Below are 16,248 nucleotides of genomic sequence, written 5' to 3'. Positions count from 1 at the left end.
TAGAACAATACAGCCCATGTATGTACTGTATGCACGCACAGAAATTAGTTGAGAAAATATCCCTGATTTTGCTATTTCATCAAAGCTTCAAGTTCAAGTAAAACTTTCTAGAAGATCAAGCATGAAGAAAGCCAGCTAGAACTTTGCCCGTGACCGTCATCTACTGTAGAGGCCTGAAGGTACTGTTATTGTAGTTGTAACTGAAAGTTGAAGCAGAAAACAAAGGGAAATAAAGAAAATGCCTTTGTATCATAATCCTATTGCCAAACTAGTTCTGAGGTATATGACAAGTAGGTACACTAGTCTGTATATCATTCATTAAGCCAGCCATCTCACCGCCTCAAGGGTCACGTCACATTTTTCTGTTTTTAGAGCAGGTCGAGTAGCACCGTGTGAAATAAAAATCAGTTAAAACCCAAAGAAATATTGTTCTATTTACAGCACTAAAACCTAAAGCGTAAAATTCAACAAAAAAAGGAAGAATTTAATTTACTGTACAAATCTCACCTTTTTGACTCTTTATCATACAACTAGAATACAATGATCTATTTAAGGACCCCACAGCAAGCCAGCTGCCTTTGAAACCGTGACACACTGCCTCTGAGCTAACCCTGCTTCATGTCTGTCGCTGAGAGGCGAGGAACATGTTCACAAAACACAACAGTCGCACGACTACATGTTATAACCGTATTCCAGGTTTGTTCGATGAACTTGTGGTCAAGAACTCTGAAACAGTTGCTGAAAACAAAGTTAGAAGAACCCTTACAAAGAAAATCTGAAAATCCCAAGTCAAGACAAACTTGCTTCTCAATGATTTGTTTCCTCTTTGAAATATTACTGTTAAAAAACGCACCTTTTTTCTTGAATGGCTCAATAGACAGTATAAAGGACATAACAAGAACAGTGAAACTGTGAAGAGAAGCACCAGAAAAAAATGCTAGTTAAAAAATCCATTTGCATGATATTCCAATTGTTTTACAGATCATTCAAATCATCTTATGTTGATAAATTCATTATCAATTTCATGGCTAGGATGTTCTAGAAAACAATTACTGTCTTTTACAGTAGCGAATTTAAACATTTTTTCTGATCCAAAGGTGTGATCAATTTTTTTTTTACCTTAAATATCAAAACACTGATTTGTTATAAACCATTTTGCTGATGATATTTTGTCAATGATGGTATTTTCAGTTTCATCCAATGTGAAAACGGATGTCATTAGAGAACAGTATGAAGGCATTTGAACAAAAAAGTGTAATAAAGAAATGTCCACTTTAGCACCGAGAACGTGGTCATCCATCAAGTGTCAGTCAGTGTTTTATGCCAAGATTATACATACAGTATCCCTACATTTCAACTTTTGAATTAGAAAACAGAAAGCACCCCAAAAATGAAACTATGTTTCCAGTAATATAGAAGTCCTGATGTATTGGACTCAAAGCACCAGAGAAATGTTAACAGTGTGAATCTTGTAAAAGTAACCAAACAATAAATAAATACTTCCTTAGTAGAGGAGGTCAACCAACCAGTGAAGTTTGATCTTCCGAGAGACGACAGACCTGATGTGTATGGTTGCACAGCTTCCAATAGTTCTCAAAATCACTCTTTCTCCCCAGAATGTGTGAGGTGATCTCCTGACGCTGTTGCTTGAGGTCTTAGAATAGTCAGTGTGTAGCACCTTGAGTTGTCCTCAATGTTACTCCTCAATGGGGAGGGGGGAGGGGGGGGGGGTGAAGCCCTTCCACCACGTGTGTCTTTAGATGAACCGACTGTAAGGCCCTGTGACCTTGGTGAAGGCGTAGGGCGACGTGGTGACGTAGGTGTTGGTGGTGCACGACATGGACCGCTCCATGAGCGTCTGGATGAAGCGCTTGTACGGCGGCTCCCCTGTGGGCTCCGTGTTCTCCGGGTGCTCCCTCTTCACCGCCTTCTTGCCGCCGCTGGTCTTGGTGGGCGTCTCCACGCCGCCGTTCCTCTCCGCCTCCTCCTCCTTCTCCCGGGCCTTCTCGGCCATCTTGGCCTCCCACAGCGCCAAGCCGTGCTTGGCCTCGTTCATGTTCTTGTGCTGGTAGAAGACCAGGGAGATGCGCGTGGGGTGGTTGCGGTCAGGGTTCTTCACCGGCGTGGTGGCGTGCAGCTCCCGCTTGGCGCACTCGATGAGGATGGACCCGTGGCTCGGCGCCACCGCCACCCCGCCGATCTCGGGATCCAGGAAGTTGTGCTCGTTGTCCGACCACACCTCCGGCTTGACGGGCGTCGTGGGCGTTGTCGGCGGCTGCGGCGTTCCGGGCATTCCGGGCATCATTCCGGGCTCCTGCTTGATCATCATGGGTCCCGGGAACCCCCCGTTGGGGAGGCCGAAGCCAGGGTGCTGAGGATGCTGCTGGGTGGACGTCAGACACTCTGGAGGAAGCACCTGGGCGCCCATCCCTTTAGCCCCGTTGGCTTGCATACTGAAGGGGTCCTGGGGTCCCGGTTGGAACATCTGGGGGCTCTGAGAGAGGTACGGGTTGGGGTAGGCGCCGAACTGATTGCCCTTGCTCACGGCCACTGCATAGTCCAGACCCGGATGGCCCGAGGGCGACCGGGAGAGAGCCTCCAGGAACTGGGGGTCCGGGGCTCCGTTGGGGCCGTAGGAAGGGGGTCCGTAGGGGGGGCCCATAGGGTGAATGCCAGGGGGCCTCATGCTACAGTTGCTGTAGCCGTTGACCTGTAATCCCGGCTCGCCGTAGCGCGGCGGGTAGCCGACCTCGTAGCGTTGGTGCGCGGCGGCGTACTGCTGCTCGGCGTAAAGCGCCGGCCGCTGCTGGCGGTACATGTCCAGGTGCTTTGGGTTCGAGGCGTAGTAAGGGTGGTAGTTATCCAAGGGCATCCCTCCGTTACACTGGTAGCCCGGGTAGGGGCTGTTGGGGTTCAGGGGGGAGCCGGGGTAAGGGCTCGCCGGATTCGACCCATTCATGTAAGAGTTTGTGACGTGCAAAGGAGAAGGGTAAGGGCTGGAGGGCGCTGGCGGCTGGTGGGGGTACATGCTACCAGGCTTCGAAGTGCTTGGAAAAGGGCTCGGGTGGCCGGGGAATCTGGGGTAGCCAGCGGGGTGCGGTGAGCCCGGGTAGTTGCTGTGAAGGGCGTTCTGGTGCTGCTGTTGTTGGAGTTGCTGATGGTGGGGGTGGGCGCCGAGGGGGTGAGGGGGTTGGCCTGCCTGCGGTGTCGCTCCCATGCCGGCTGGGTTAGGACCTGGAGGAAGAGAGACACAGGGAACATGTCAATGTCAAAGGACAACCTAATAATAATAATAATAACCTTTATTTGTGTAGCACCTTTCCTGCAAACGTTGCAGCTCAAAGTGCTTTAATCATTATATAATCATCATTTAATCATTTAAAGGCAATATTAAAAAGATGGGTTTTTAGTTTTGACTTGAACATATTTGTTGAGGTTGCATCCCTCATGTAAACTGGCAGTGTATTCCACAATTTGGGTGCATAAAATGAGAATGCAGCCTCACCAAATCTCTTCTTTTGTACATGTGGTACACAGAGAAAGCCAGCATCAGAAGACCTGAGAGCTCTATTGGGCTGATATGCTAGCAAAAGGTCTTTCAGATATTCTGGTGCTGTGCCAGTGAGAGCTATAGAAACAAGCAGAAGGATCTTAAACACCTTAAATACACCTTAACGGATTACTACATGGCATTGGGAAGGTAGATAGACTATACAAACCCATCCTCTGACCTACTACAATTACGAAACAGGGAGTAAATTAAACTCTTTAATCCCACGTCGCAGCAATTACCAGTTTATCTACGACGACTTGATAAAACAACCCTCTCTGAGGTGCCGGCCCTGTACATTTTCAGTACAGCACCAACAGCCCCGGTGACTACAGGCGCCACTCACCTGGTCCCGGAGTGCTCATGGCCGTGCTCTCATAAGTGCTTGATTTCATCTTGGCCAGCGCCGCCTTCTCCGCCTTGGAGTTGGGCGTGTCCGACAGGCCGGCGTTCCGGTTGGCCGCCGCCTTCTTGGCGTCCAGCTTCTTCTGGCGGCAGGACTTGGCAGGCTCGGAGAGCATGCGCACCTGCCGGCGGAACGCGTTGAGGACCTGGATGGCGCCCGTCTTGATCTTCTCCTTCTGCGCCTCGGCGCTGCCGAACTCGTCCGTGGACGAGGCCTTGTAGAGGGGCAGGACGTGGAGCTGCTCGTCCTCCGGGATCTTGCCGATCTGACGGTTGTCCTCTCTGGTCAGCGTACACACCTGTGGAGAGAGGGGGGGAGGTGTATGTTTGAGTGAGATTTCGCAGTTTATTTTCGTATCTAATCGCGATGAATCGAATCTAATCGTTTGTTTGCAGTTTGGATATCGATGCTGTTACACGTGGGTATGAAAGTCCCATTATTTTACTCTATTTTATTCTATTTATTCATATCGTTCTTGCCCCTGTTTTGTATGAGTCCCATTATTTTATTCTATTTATTCATATCGTTCTTGCTCCTGTTTTATATTTGATATTTGATATGAAAGTCCCATTGTTTTATCCTATTGCTCTGATCAAATTGTCTTTAGTCAACCCTGGTTAAATAAAGGCTAAATAAAAATTAATAAATAAGTTGCTTCTGTGCATCCGTAAGGAATAGTCACTATCAAAAGGGGCGATTTAAATGCAGAACTCTGCATCCAACTCTGTATCCAAGCAACGACACTGTGGAGTAATCCCCCAATGTTTTGAAATGTTCCTCCTTCTTACCACAGTGCTGCCCCCGATCATGTTGTGGAGGTCCCTGTGGGCGTGGGCGCAGAAGTCCATGCAGGCGGTGACCCCGGAGAAGGGCCGCCCCTCCTCCTTCCCCAGGCGGCAGTCGGTGGCCCGGTGCTCGTGTTCCACCTGGGTACGAGGAAGAACGGACAAACATCATGGGATTAACTCAACGGAAACATCTAGAAAACGTCCTGTTTCCATTCCCTCGGACCCTCTCTCCTCTCCTCCTCGGGGCGGGGTGGGGGACGCGTCGGAGGAGATGAGACCCGAGGTGAGGAGGAGACCTTCTCCTCAACGGAGAAAAAGAAGAAGAATGAGAAGGAGTTTTGGAGATTTTCCCTCACTGTCTGTCTCCCAACAGGTGGCGTCCTTCCCACACCTCACACAGAGGCATGTTAGGAACGTGCTGGCTGACAGAAAGGATCTGTGGATCTGTGGTTTTAGTACCTGACCGGAACACCAGGGGCCCTGCTCAGAATGGTTGCATACAGAGATATCATGCATACGCTAGAGCCGGACACGGCTCTTCATTCTAGATGACAGGCTTTTGGATCTCTTCTATCTGTTCTGGGTCATCTGATTCCATTGCCCCGCTTTGTTGATTTTGATTATAGCTATACTGTGTATTTAAAATTTAAACCGTCTGGCAGGAGTGTGTATGGCTGTGTGCCCAGACGTCCTCACCTGGTTTTGATAGGCGTCCGGTGCCAGAGTTTTATATGTGGGGCCCATCAGGGTTGCCAGATTCTGGAGGTTCTGCTCCAGCCTTTCCTCCTGCAAGACAAAACAAATGATAATATATGATCTGGCAACTTATTTATGTATTACATATGATTTGTAGTCTTATTGTTCGCCTGTGAGTCTGGCGCTACTCACTGTAAGCTTTAAGTCTCGACCAGTCAAGACTACTACCATAAACAGAAAAGGATTCTGTTTATGATATGAATATGTATACTACTGTGTGTTTACACCTTCGTTTACATAATTGGCAACCATTGTGCGCCGTGTGTGTGGGCGTCACCTCTTTAGGGTCGTCCCCGAGCAGTTTGAACTTGCGTGGGATCTTGCTGCGAGCGAACTTGCAGCCGTTGTAGTACATGCTCCAGGAGCAGCCGAAGGAGAAGGAGGCGCCACACGCCTCGGGGTCCAACCCCTGACAGGCACACGTTCTCCTAAAGGAGGAGGAGGAAGAGGGGGGGGAGGAGGAGGGGGAGGAGGAGGAGGGAGGAGGGGGAGGAGGAGGAGGAGGAGGAGGAGGAGGAGGAGGAGGAGGAGTAAGTAAGTAAGTAAGTAAAATGTATTTCTATAGCACCTATCCCAGACCAGTGGTCACAAAGTGCTTTACATATATAAGAACATAATACAAGAGCAAAAGTTATAGCAGGTTAAAATAGGCAAACAAGTGAAAATAAGAACAAGTAACAAACCACAAGTGTACAACAATATCAACAGGACACAGAAAGACAGGCTTTTGGGGTTAGCCAAAAGCCTGTCTATACAGGAGGAGGGAAGAGGAGGAGGAGGAGGAGGAGACACATCCAGGAATGTGTAATCATGGTATCGAAAGTTATTCATACAAAGAGAAAAAAGATTCATACAAAAAGCAAAAAAACAAAAAAACTGGAGAGCGAATGTTATTACATCTTGGGTTACATCATGAATAAATCAAATTTCTATGAATTTCGTAATGAATTCCCCCCCCCCCCCCAAAAAAAAAAAAAAAGACTGGCCTTTACCATGGCAATCAAGTTTGATGTTAAACCTAATTTAATTTCTAGATGATTGAAGATAATCAGCATTTCCATGTTGAGCCACAGTACGCGTCACTCCCCCGGCTGGAAGCTGTGGTTTGGAGCAGACAAAGCTACCTCTATTCTCCTCTAGAGTCAGCTCTCAAAGCACCAAAAAAAAACGACTTTGGAAAGACGCCGTAAATCCTAAGTAAACATCGTATTAAATGCATAGAGTACAGTTTGCCTCACAGGGAGTGCTCCTAGTGATGTATATAGGCATAGGCCGAAGCAGTCCAGTTGTGTGATATCCTGAATGACCTCATTCTGAAACACGCAGCTACCCCCATTACGCCATGCAGAGGTTCTTTTAGACATGACACATCCTATTGGAGGTATGGGCAACAGGGGTTGCTGCCAGCAGACTTGTTAATGCACTCGTTATACGCATACTGCAAATATTGGGAAAAGGGAACAAGCTGTTCTACCTGTCAGTGAGTACAACCATAAATACATCTGTAAACACACCCCAGGGGAAGTAAATTATCTACCTAACTGACAGGAGGCTATAGCATTTGAATATATTACTAACTGAGAGAACATATTGTGCAAGTCGGATATACAGATACTAGCACAGGCCGGCAAAGATCTTCCCAATGTCTGGAGAAGCATTTAAACATCAACATTTTCGTTGCAAAAACTGGTCCTGTCGTCTGCAGATAAGCTACGCACCTCAAACATGCTCACTGCTCTCGTGACAGTAAGGTGGCGTGGCAAACATTTGATGCTATCCCCCCCCCCCCCCCCCCCCGTCATAGAGTTGGGAAGAATAACCAACAGTAGAAACTATCAATAATTCACGACGTGGTAACTCATCACAGTTTGGAAAGCAGACCTCGCTCCCAGAGGACAAAACTGAGGAGGTGAGTGAGTGAACGAACCCATTGACTCCTCTGGGATAAGATGGGCCTTTGTTAATGTGGTGTGTCACCTGACCACATGTCCACACGTGTCACACCTCTCACCACGGTGGCCAAGTTAGCTTTAAATACTCTAATCCAGTTTGAACTCCTTGAACCCCTTGAAGCAATTGACTCATGTATATAGGTCTGTTGTCTTGGATATGTGCCACTGCATTGAAAGAGGCGATTGGAAACCTATCTCTTATCGGTCCATAAAATCAACCGTAAGCATTTTTTACTTTGGACTTGAAGTGTCTTCCTGTGAGAAGTGGAACGTGTTGTGTTCTATTGAAGCGTAACTGGACCGTGGTAGGGTCCGCTTGTTCAGACCTGGACTGAGACAGCATCACGTCATAGAACCTAAACACTCAACATGAACGTGAATGGAATACTCCAGGAAGCAAGAAGGCATTTGGCCCCTCTCTCTGTCTGTATACAGGATATCTATATCTATAACTATATATATACTAGATCACTGTAATAGGACCAACGGTTTGTAAGCTGACATTACACTCTAGGAATCGGTCAATGTCAGTTACCGTATGGGTAAAATAATAATAATAATATAATATTATCAAAATAATAATAATAATTCCCGCAGGGACCATATATACAAAAAATAATTTGCACTCACTGCAATGTAAGTTACTTTGGATAAAAGTCAGCTAAATGGCATGTATTATATTCTCTCTCTCCCTCCCTCCCCCTCCCTCCCTCCCTCTCTCCCTCCCTCCCTCCCTCCCCCCCCCCACCGTGGTCGTTAACGGCCTTACTCTTCGTTGATGGCGCAGCGTCTCTGGGTGAGCGCCCCGTGCTTCCTCAGCGTGTGGCTGAGCTCGGTGTAGAGGCGGTCGGCCAGGTCGGTTGAGATGCCGTCCCAGATGAGGATGACCACCACGATGCACGCCGACTCGCATGTGTGGCTGGCCCGCTCCCGCACCAGCACCAGCAGCTTCTCCTCCTCGCTGCCACGCCGGATCACCTGGAGGACACGCACACGCACACGCACACACACACACGCACAGTCATACACACAATCATACACGCACGCGCACACACACACAGACACACACACACACACACACACACACACAGGCACGCACACACACACACACGCAAACACACGCGCACACACACACACACACACACACACACACACACACACACAGACGTGGCAAAAAATAAAGTGTATATATATTAGTACACTGTATTGTTGTAGGCTCTATAAATGATTGTCATTTTCTATCCCCTCTCTTTTTTTAATGCCTGGCAAATTGCTTGTTATCATTTCACGATCTCGCAAATGTGCTCATGATGACACCCTCCGACGTTTTCATAAACAAATAAAACCGTCTTGTGAACCGTCGCTGTTCATCAACGTCTGCTGCTGTTGCCGCTACTGGAACACCTCGTAAAACTGCCACACTTAAATATGCTTACCCATTTGGCAATGGGGCATCCCTGCGTACTCTTGCCCTCCTTGCCTGTGTACACCACCTTCTCAATCCTGATGGCCTTGCCAGTCAGCCCAGACCTGGAAAGGAAGGACACAAGAACAGGTCAGACGGAAAGAGATCCAGTCAAAATACCACTTTAAGACAAACATAACAAGAGAATATGAAGAGTCAGCGTTGGTCGCCGGTTCGATTACGCAACCGTCGACATACCCTCCTCTCTCGCACCCATCTTTCCTGTCAATCTCTACTGTCTCTATCCCAATAAAGCAGAAATGGCCTAACAATTCTATTGTAAAGCGCTTTGAGTTGCATTTCATGTACGAAAGGCGCTATATAAATAAAGCTTTACTTACTTACTTACTAAAAAAACATATTCAAGAAGGTAAAACATGTCCCACCTTGTCTCCATGACCTCCCGAATGGCCACGATGTTTGGCGCTGCCCCCAGATGAGTGTAATACGGCCCCTCGTCCTTCTCGCTGATTTGCTCTGGAGCAACGGATCACACACACACACACACACAGGGAAGAAAACACACACACCCAGCGTCATCACCCCCGTTTAGAAAAGAATCGACATCGTTCTAATGTCGTTTGAACAATTCTTTCTGCAAAGCATGTTGTATCGCATCGGTGCGTGTGTGAAATGAGCAATATATCAATAAAGTTGGATTTGGATTTGAACTCACCCAGGCAGTGGCAGGATGGGATGTCATACTGGGTCTTGATGGGGGTGTCCAGAAGGTTCTTAATGGGCGTGTCCAGGAGTTTCATCGGAGAATCCATAAAGCACTGAAGCCCGGGTTCCTTCTTAGGGGTGAAGTCCGGGGGTCTTTTTAAAGAGCCGGGGTGCATGGCCGAAGTCGCCCCGCCCATGTGCTCCTCCCCCCTGCCCGCCCCCAGGTCCGTGTGCGTCGACAGTATCGTCACCGCCCCCGACGTCTCCACCTTGACCTTGTTGGGCGACTTGAGGACCAGCGGCTTCCTGTCGAAGACGGACGACAGCTGATACTGCCGGAGCGTCTGCTCCATGGTGGCCAGGATGCTCCTCTGGGCGCTGCTCTGCTGCTGCTGCTGCTGGTCGCACATGCCCTGAGGGTGCTCCTGTTTCACCTGCACCCCCCCCAAAATCCCCATCCCCATCCCCATCCCCATCCCCATCCCCATGCCCAGCTCCTGCCCCTGCATCTGCTGCTGCTGCCTCTGGTGGAGCGCCGGCGGAGGCCCGGGGGACTCGAACTGCGGCCCGTTCGGCTCCAGCTTCACCGGCCTCAGGCCCGGCTTGAAGTCCCCGGGGCCCATGCGCTCCTGCCTCTGGAGCAGGTGCATGCGCAGAGCGGCGTGCCTCTGGTAGTCGCCCAGGGTCTGGGGGAGCACCCCCCCCCCGTGGCTCAGCAACGGAGGCGGGAGGGGACCTCTCTGGAACTGGGCGCACGATTCCTGTTGATGTTGCTGCTCCAGTTTGGGGTAGATCTGCGCACCTGACACCTGCTGGTTTAAAGCACCTTGCGGTAAGTGAGGTTGTGGTTGTGGGGGGGTGTGGGGGAAGTCCATGTGGTTGGGCTGCTGGCGGTGGAGGTTGGGGTTGGGGTGCTGGGGGTGGGGGTGGGGGTATTGCTTGGGGGTTGGGGTGCCGCTGGGGCTGGGGCTGGGAGTGTATTGCCTCTGCTGCTGCTGTTGTTGTTGCTGTTGTTGTTGTTGTTGTTGTTGTTGTTGTTGTTGTTGCTGCTGCTGCATCTCCATGGCCTTGTTGAACTTATAGCTCTCCTGCAAGGCCGTGCCGTCCGCGTTGCTGTAGGTGAACACAGAGGCGTCGTTCCGCTGGGTCTGCGGGGTGGACATGTGGGGGGAGTGGGAGGGCTCGGAGGAAAGGGCGGGGTTGTTGCTTCTCATAGAAGGACTGGGCTGGTGCTGGAGCTGATGCTGCTGATGCTGCTGCTGCTGCTGCTGCTGAGGTGGATTCTGACCCCTGAACCCGGGGGATTTCAGCTGCTTCTCCAACCTCATATACTCCTCCAGCTTCAGCTTGTTGAGCAGCTGGCTGTCCATGGGACCGGGCCCATGGCCGGGGCTGGGTGACGACTGGGGCTGGCTCATGTTGACCCCCACCCCGCCGCCCGGTGGGTTCTGATGCCCCTGGGGCCCCTCGTACTGAGACGGGGGGTGGGACAGCGGACGCTGCTGATTGGGATGCTGAGGCTGCGGAGGTAAGAAGCTGGGCGACAATATCTCCTCCAGATCCGGGTCGCCGGATTCGCACAAGTGCTCGGCCTGCATTGTCGGGGCGCGGAAGCGGCTCTCGCCCTGCTGCTGCTGCTGCTGCTGCTGAGGGGGCAGGTTACACTGCTGGGGGGACATGTGTTGGTGTTGTGTGTGGGGCTGTTGGGGATGCTGGGGGGGGCGAGGGCCTTTAGGGTGGACCTGCTGCTGCTGCCAGTCCGAGACAGTGTTGTGCTGTTGCTGGGTCGGGGCCGGAGCGCGGTGCGGCGACTGGGCAGGCGGAGGCTGAGGCTGACCCTCGAAGCCGCCGCCGCCGACAACGCCCCGCGTCTGGAACCTCCGCGCCGGGTCGGGGTCCAGCCTCTGGCCCTGGGACCCCGGCGTCTGCTGCTCCGACTGGGGCCTGTTGGGAGGAGGGAAGCCCCCCCACATCTGCTGCTGCTGCTGCTGCTGGGGTTGGCGGGAGTTGAGGTCGATCCAGCCCATGTGGGAGGGAGGGGGGCAGGAAGAGGGATCCCCTGCTCTCTGCTGGGGGGTCATGTCCTCCAGGCCGTTTTCCGCCCCGCCGTTGTGTTGAGAGGGCTGGGGGCCCCCGGGCGGCTTGGAACCCACGCTGTTGGCTCCGGGCTGTTGCTGCTGCCGCTGCACCCCGTACGGGAGGTGCTGCTGCTGGGGCTGCTGGCCTCTCTGAGAGCCCTGGGGTGGATGACTGCTGCTGGAGCCTGGCTCCTCACCACCCTGGCCCATCCTCTGCATCCCTGGGCTGGGGAAGGGCCCGCCGTATCCACCGCCCACCTCCTCCGTCTGGTGCGGTGCGCTCTGCTCCAGCGGCGGGGGGAGGAAGGAGTTCTGATTCTGATTGAACTCCGGGTTGGGCTTCCCATACATGCCCTGGGAATTGGGCTCGGCGGTATAACACTCTCTGCCGCTTTGGCGCTGCTGTGAGCCTTCAGCGGTGCTTGTGGGCGGTGCCATGCCAGGGCCCTGCCCCCCCTGGGGCGAGAGGTCCTGGAGAGGGTAAGGGTGCTGTTGTTGTTGTTGTTGCTGGTGCTCTCCTCCGTAACTGTTGGAGTATCCGTTCACCATGTAAGGGGCTGAGTTGTAACCGTTGCTGCCTTCGGAGGGGGGGCCTCCCCCCCCTTCGGTCTGTTGCTCCAAGGCAGAAATGGGAAAACCTGAGGTAAGAGAAGGGGGTCGCGAGGTGGGTTCCTGGGGCAGTTTGTTGGCATTCGCCAGGGGGCCGTGGTCCACCCCCCCGCCGCCCCCCGAGCGCGTCTGCGCCACGATGGACACCTGCTCAGGGTAATACTGAGACAGAGTTTTCTCCAGGTCGCTCGGCGTCCCCTCCAGAGAGCCGGGGCTCAACGTAGCACCGTTGGGAATCATTGGCATCTGTTTGTTATTCCCCGAAAGAGAGAAAATGTCCCCGTTGGAGAAGTTACTATTACAGTTCCTCTTATCCAGTTTAGGCTCCTTCGTCAGCTCCGGGAATTCGTCCAGTAGGTTTCCTACTCCTCCGCCTACTCCTCCGGGTTCTTTTTTGTCCCACGACGAGGTCATGTCGTCCTTGCCTTGCCCGTTCATCTCGGCTGAGTCGGCCCGTAGTTTCTTGGGCTGGTGAAGGCCTTGCTCCGCCCCCCCCAGCGCGTGCTTCAGATCCCCGTTCAGCATGTTGTAGGAGTCCTGAACGTCGAACAACCCCGCCACGGAGGCGGGACTGTCGCAGTCCCCCCCCCTGTGCCTCTTCATGGGGGTGACCCCCCCCACCCCCGCTCCCGCCGCCTTGTAATGGCTCCAGTTTGGCGAGGACTGGGAGCCATTCTGGAGCTTGTTGGCCGGGGCTACGGCGACGGCGGCGGCGGCGGAGAGCAGGTCGTCCTGGTTGTTGTTGTGGTGGTGAGCGGCGGCGCTGAGCTGGGCGAGGATCAGACTTTCTTCCGTCTCATGGCTGGCCTTGTCTGTTTCCATCTGGGCTGGTCAGGGTCCATCCACCGGCCTTCCCTCTGTGCTTCCTGAGGAGAGAAGGAAAGAAAAACGGGGGGGAATTAGGGACCTTTTTATTTCAATGTTTTTAGATTACATTCAACCTTTTGGCATTGCACAAAGTACAAAGTACAGAGTACAACGAAATGTATTTTTTGCTCGAGGCACACAGGGTCAGCCATAGTCAAGCGCCCCTGGAGAAATCAGGGGTTAAGTGCCTTGCTCAAGGGCACAACAGCAGTGGTAGGCACCTCAGATATGGTGCCAGCAACCCTCCAGTCACCAGCTCACATCTGACTCCCTCCTGAGGCGGGGATCGAACCAGAAACCTTCCGATCGCTACCCGCCCTCTCTAACCTCTGGACTACCTGCCTCTCTAACCTCTAGGCTACCTGCCTCTCTAACCTCTAGACTACCTGCCTCTCTAACCTCTAGACTACCTGCCTCTCTAACCTCTAGGCTACCTGCCTCTCTAATCTCTAGACTACCTGCCTCTCTAACCTCTAGGCTACCTGCCTCTCTAACCTCTAGACTACCTGCCTCTCTAACCTCTAGACTACAGTGCCTCTCTAACCTCTAGACTACAGTGCCTCTCTAACCTCTAGACTACCTGCCTCTCTAACCTCTAGACTACCTGCCTCTCTAACCTCTAGACTACCTGCCTCTCTAACCTCTAGGCTACCTGCCTCTCTAACCTCTAGACTACCTGCCTCTCTAACCTCTAGGCTACCTGCCTCTCTAACCTCTAGACTACAGTGCCTCTCTAACCTCTAGGCTACCTGCCTCTCTAACCTCTAGGCTACCTGCCTCTCTAACCTCTAGGCTACCTGCCTCTCTAACCCCTAGGCTACCTGCCTCTCTAACCTCTAGACTACCTGCCTCTCTAACCTCTAGGCTACCTGCCTCTCTAACCCCTAGGCTACCGAATTAGTGACCATAAATGACACAATCCCCAAACACAGCGATAATAACTTCTGATAAGACTTTGTCCATGTCAAAATAACGCGTATAATGGAGTCACAGCAGAGGTAGATGCTATGATGAGCATGCGCTGACTGTGTTGAATTAGCCTCATATGATTCACCCAGTAGACTCAATCCCTACCTCACCCCACTGCATTACATGCTGGCACAATGCTTTCCATGCCCGTGGCGGGAAATGCTAATAGCCTAACACAGAGTCCATGGGTCAGGGAGAGCTGGTTGAGGATGGGTCAGGGTGTAATACGTTTATGTCTGGAGGATATCAGTAAGCTGCATGGTCGCGTCGGAATTAGATTCACCTCTACTCACCTACATTGCACTTGACACATACGAGACACACACAAACAAACACACACTTGCAGCCTGCGTGGAAAACAGGGAGAGAGTGGAGAGGAGGAGATAAGAACGAGAACGAAAGGTTATCCGTATACGCCGCACATACAGCACACACATACACTCACACACCACACACACCACACACACTCACTGACACTCACAGTCTCACACACACACACACACACACGCACACATACACTCACTGACACTCACACACCACTCACACTCACACTCACACACCACACACACTCACACAGTCTCACACACACACGCACACACTCACTGACACTCACACACCACTCACACTCACACTCACACACACACACCACACACACTCACTCACTCACACTCACTCACTCACACAGTCTCACACACACGCACACACACACACACTCACACACTCACACACTCACACACACACACACACAGAGCGTGGGAACCAGCGTGTTCAGCATGTCTGGCTAATAGTAGCATTGAAATGGGAAAGAAATCTGCATGGGAAACTCAAGCTCTACGGTTCAGTGTTCCTGAGAGACTTTGAATGCTGGGAGTTCCAAATTCTTCAAACCGAATAAAGTCATAACATCAAATCATATTCATACCCTCAGAAAGAAGGTTATAACCACCCATAGGCCTCCAATTCCCATTAATTTTTCAGTAAAAAAATAAATAAAAAGTTGAAGTTTTAAGCAGCATCTTAGGAGTGGGCTTTTTGGAGACACAAACCCAGTGGCGGTTCGGTCCTCAGGATCCAATTTGCAGTCAGGGTACGAGACGCTCTCAGGCAAAGAAAGACCTATCAAGCGGACGAAATATGACCAGATTATGCATATCCACCCACCCCCACCTCCCCACCCCTTTCCCTCCCCCAATCCCCCTCCCCACACACACACACACACACACACACACACACACACACACACTTGCAATGGGGAGCATTAGCAACTGTCTCAAAATAGACAGACAGCTCCTGAAAAAAGCTCTCAATAAAAAAGAGAGAGGCTTGTGTGGGGGAGGGGGTGAGTAGGGGAGGGGGGGAGGGGGGTTAGAGGCAGCAGCAGCATTCTTTGCGTGCTCATCATATTCATAACACACAGCTCAACTCCAACCTGTGCAGCTGTCTGCGGGGCTCAGCTCTTGAGCAAACACACACACGCACACGCACACACACACACACACACACGCACACACACACACACACACACACACACACACACACTGCACGGCAGCAGTGCTGCGTGTTTACAGAGAAAGGTCGAGGGAGACTTGTTTTTTTGTCAAACCAACAGGCATACCAATGGCTCATATGTGTGTGTGTGTGTGTGTGTGTGTGTGTGTGTGTGTGTGTGTGTGTGTGTGTGAGGTAGTCAACGGCTCCTTGCCCTCTCTGAGGCAGATGCATCACACAAAGGGCAGTGTCTGGACGCGGTTGGCGAGACGCTGACCTCATTCTATTAAGTAGAGCAACAAGGCTCCAGGCTCTCCACACTGGAATGACTTGCAATACAGGACGGTGAGAGTGACATAGTCCTTTTACCGGGAGGGGGGGGGGGGGAGGGGGGGGAGCGGTCAACAGGTTCATTTCTTTATCTACGATTTTTTCGAGAGAGACCTGGCCGGTTGAATGCAGCTTTCTTTCTTTCAAACGTTTGTTTTTAGCAAACAACGACTTTTTTTTTCCCCTCATTCATAAGGATAAATCTTGTGCGTGCGGAGGTGACAGATTTCCCACTTGCTGCATTTGGCAAAGGAAGGGGCTCCACAAACTTGGCGGACTGTGTCGTGTTTGTTTTAAAGAGAGAGGGAGAGAGAGGGGGGGAGG

At 51.6% G+C, this 16,248-nt stretch overlaps 1 protein-coding gene across 1 annotated transcript; it reads right to left on the bottom strand.

The window, feature by feature from the left end:
* Positions 1 to 1,756: 1,756 nt before the first annotated feature.
* On the bottom strand, positions 1,757 to 13,092 carry tet2 (tet methylcytosine dioxygenase 2; the record flags this gene model as incomplete). The annotated part of the gene is made up of 10 exons (XM_080534648.1): positions 1,757 to 3,234; positions 3,897 to 4,254; positions 4,745 to 4,882; positions 5,441 to 5,530; positions 5,778 to 5,928; positions 8,222 to 8,430; positions 8,889 to 8,982; positions 9,304 to 9,394; positions 9,594 to 10,599; positions 10,651 to 13,092. The coding sequence occupies 10 exons, from the start codon at positions 13,090 to 13,092 to the stop codon at positions 1,757 to 1,759; spliced, it is 6,057 nt and encodes a 2,018-aa protein (XP_080390774.1).
* Between the last annotated feature and the right edge of the window lie 3,156 nt (positions 13,093 to 16,248).

Source organism: Nansenia antarctica (assembly GCF_963989245.1).
Source record: "Nansenia antarctica genome assembly, chromosome: 6".
NCBI classification, from domain to species: Eukaryota; Metazoa; Chordata; class Actinopteri; order Argentiniformes; family Microstomatidae; genus Nansenia; species Nansenia antarctica.
Note: the sequence above shows the minus strand (reverse complement) of the source record. Positions and strands in the feature narration are given on the sequence as shown.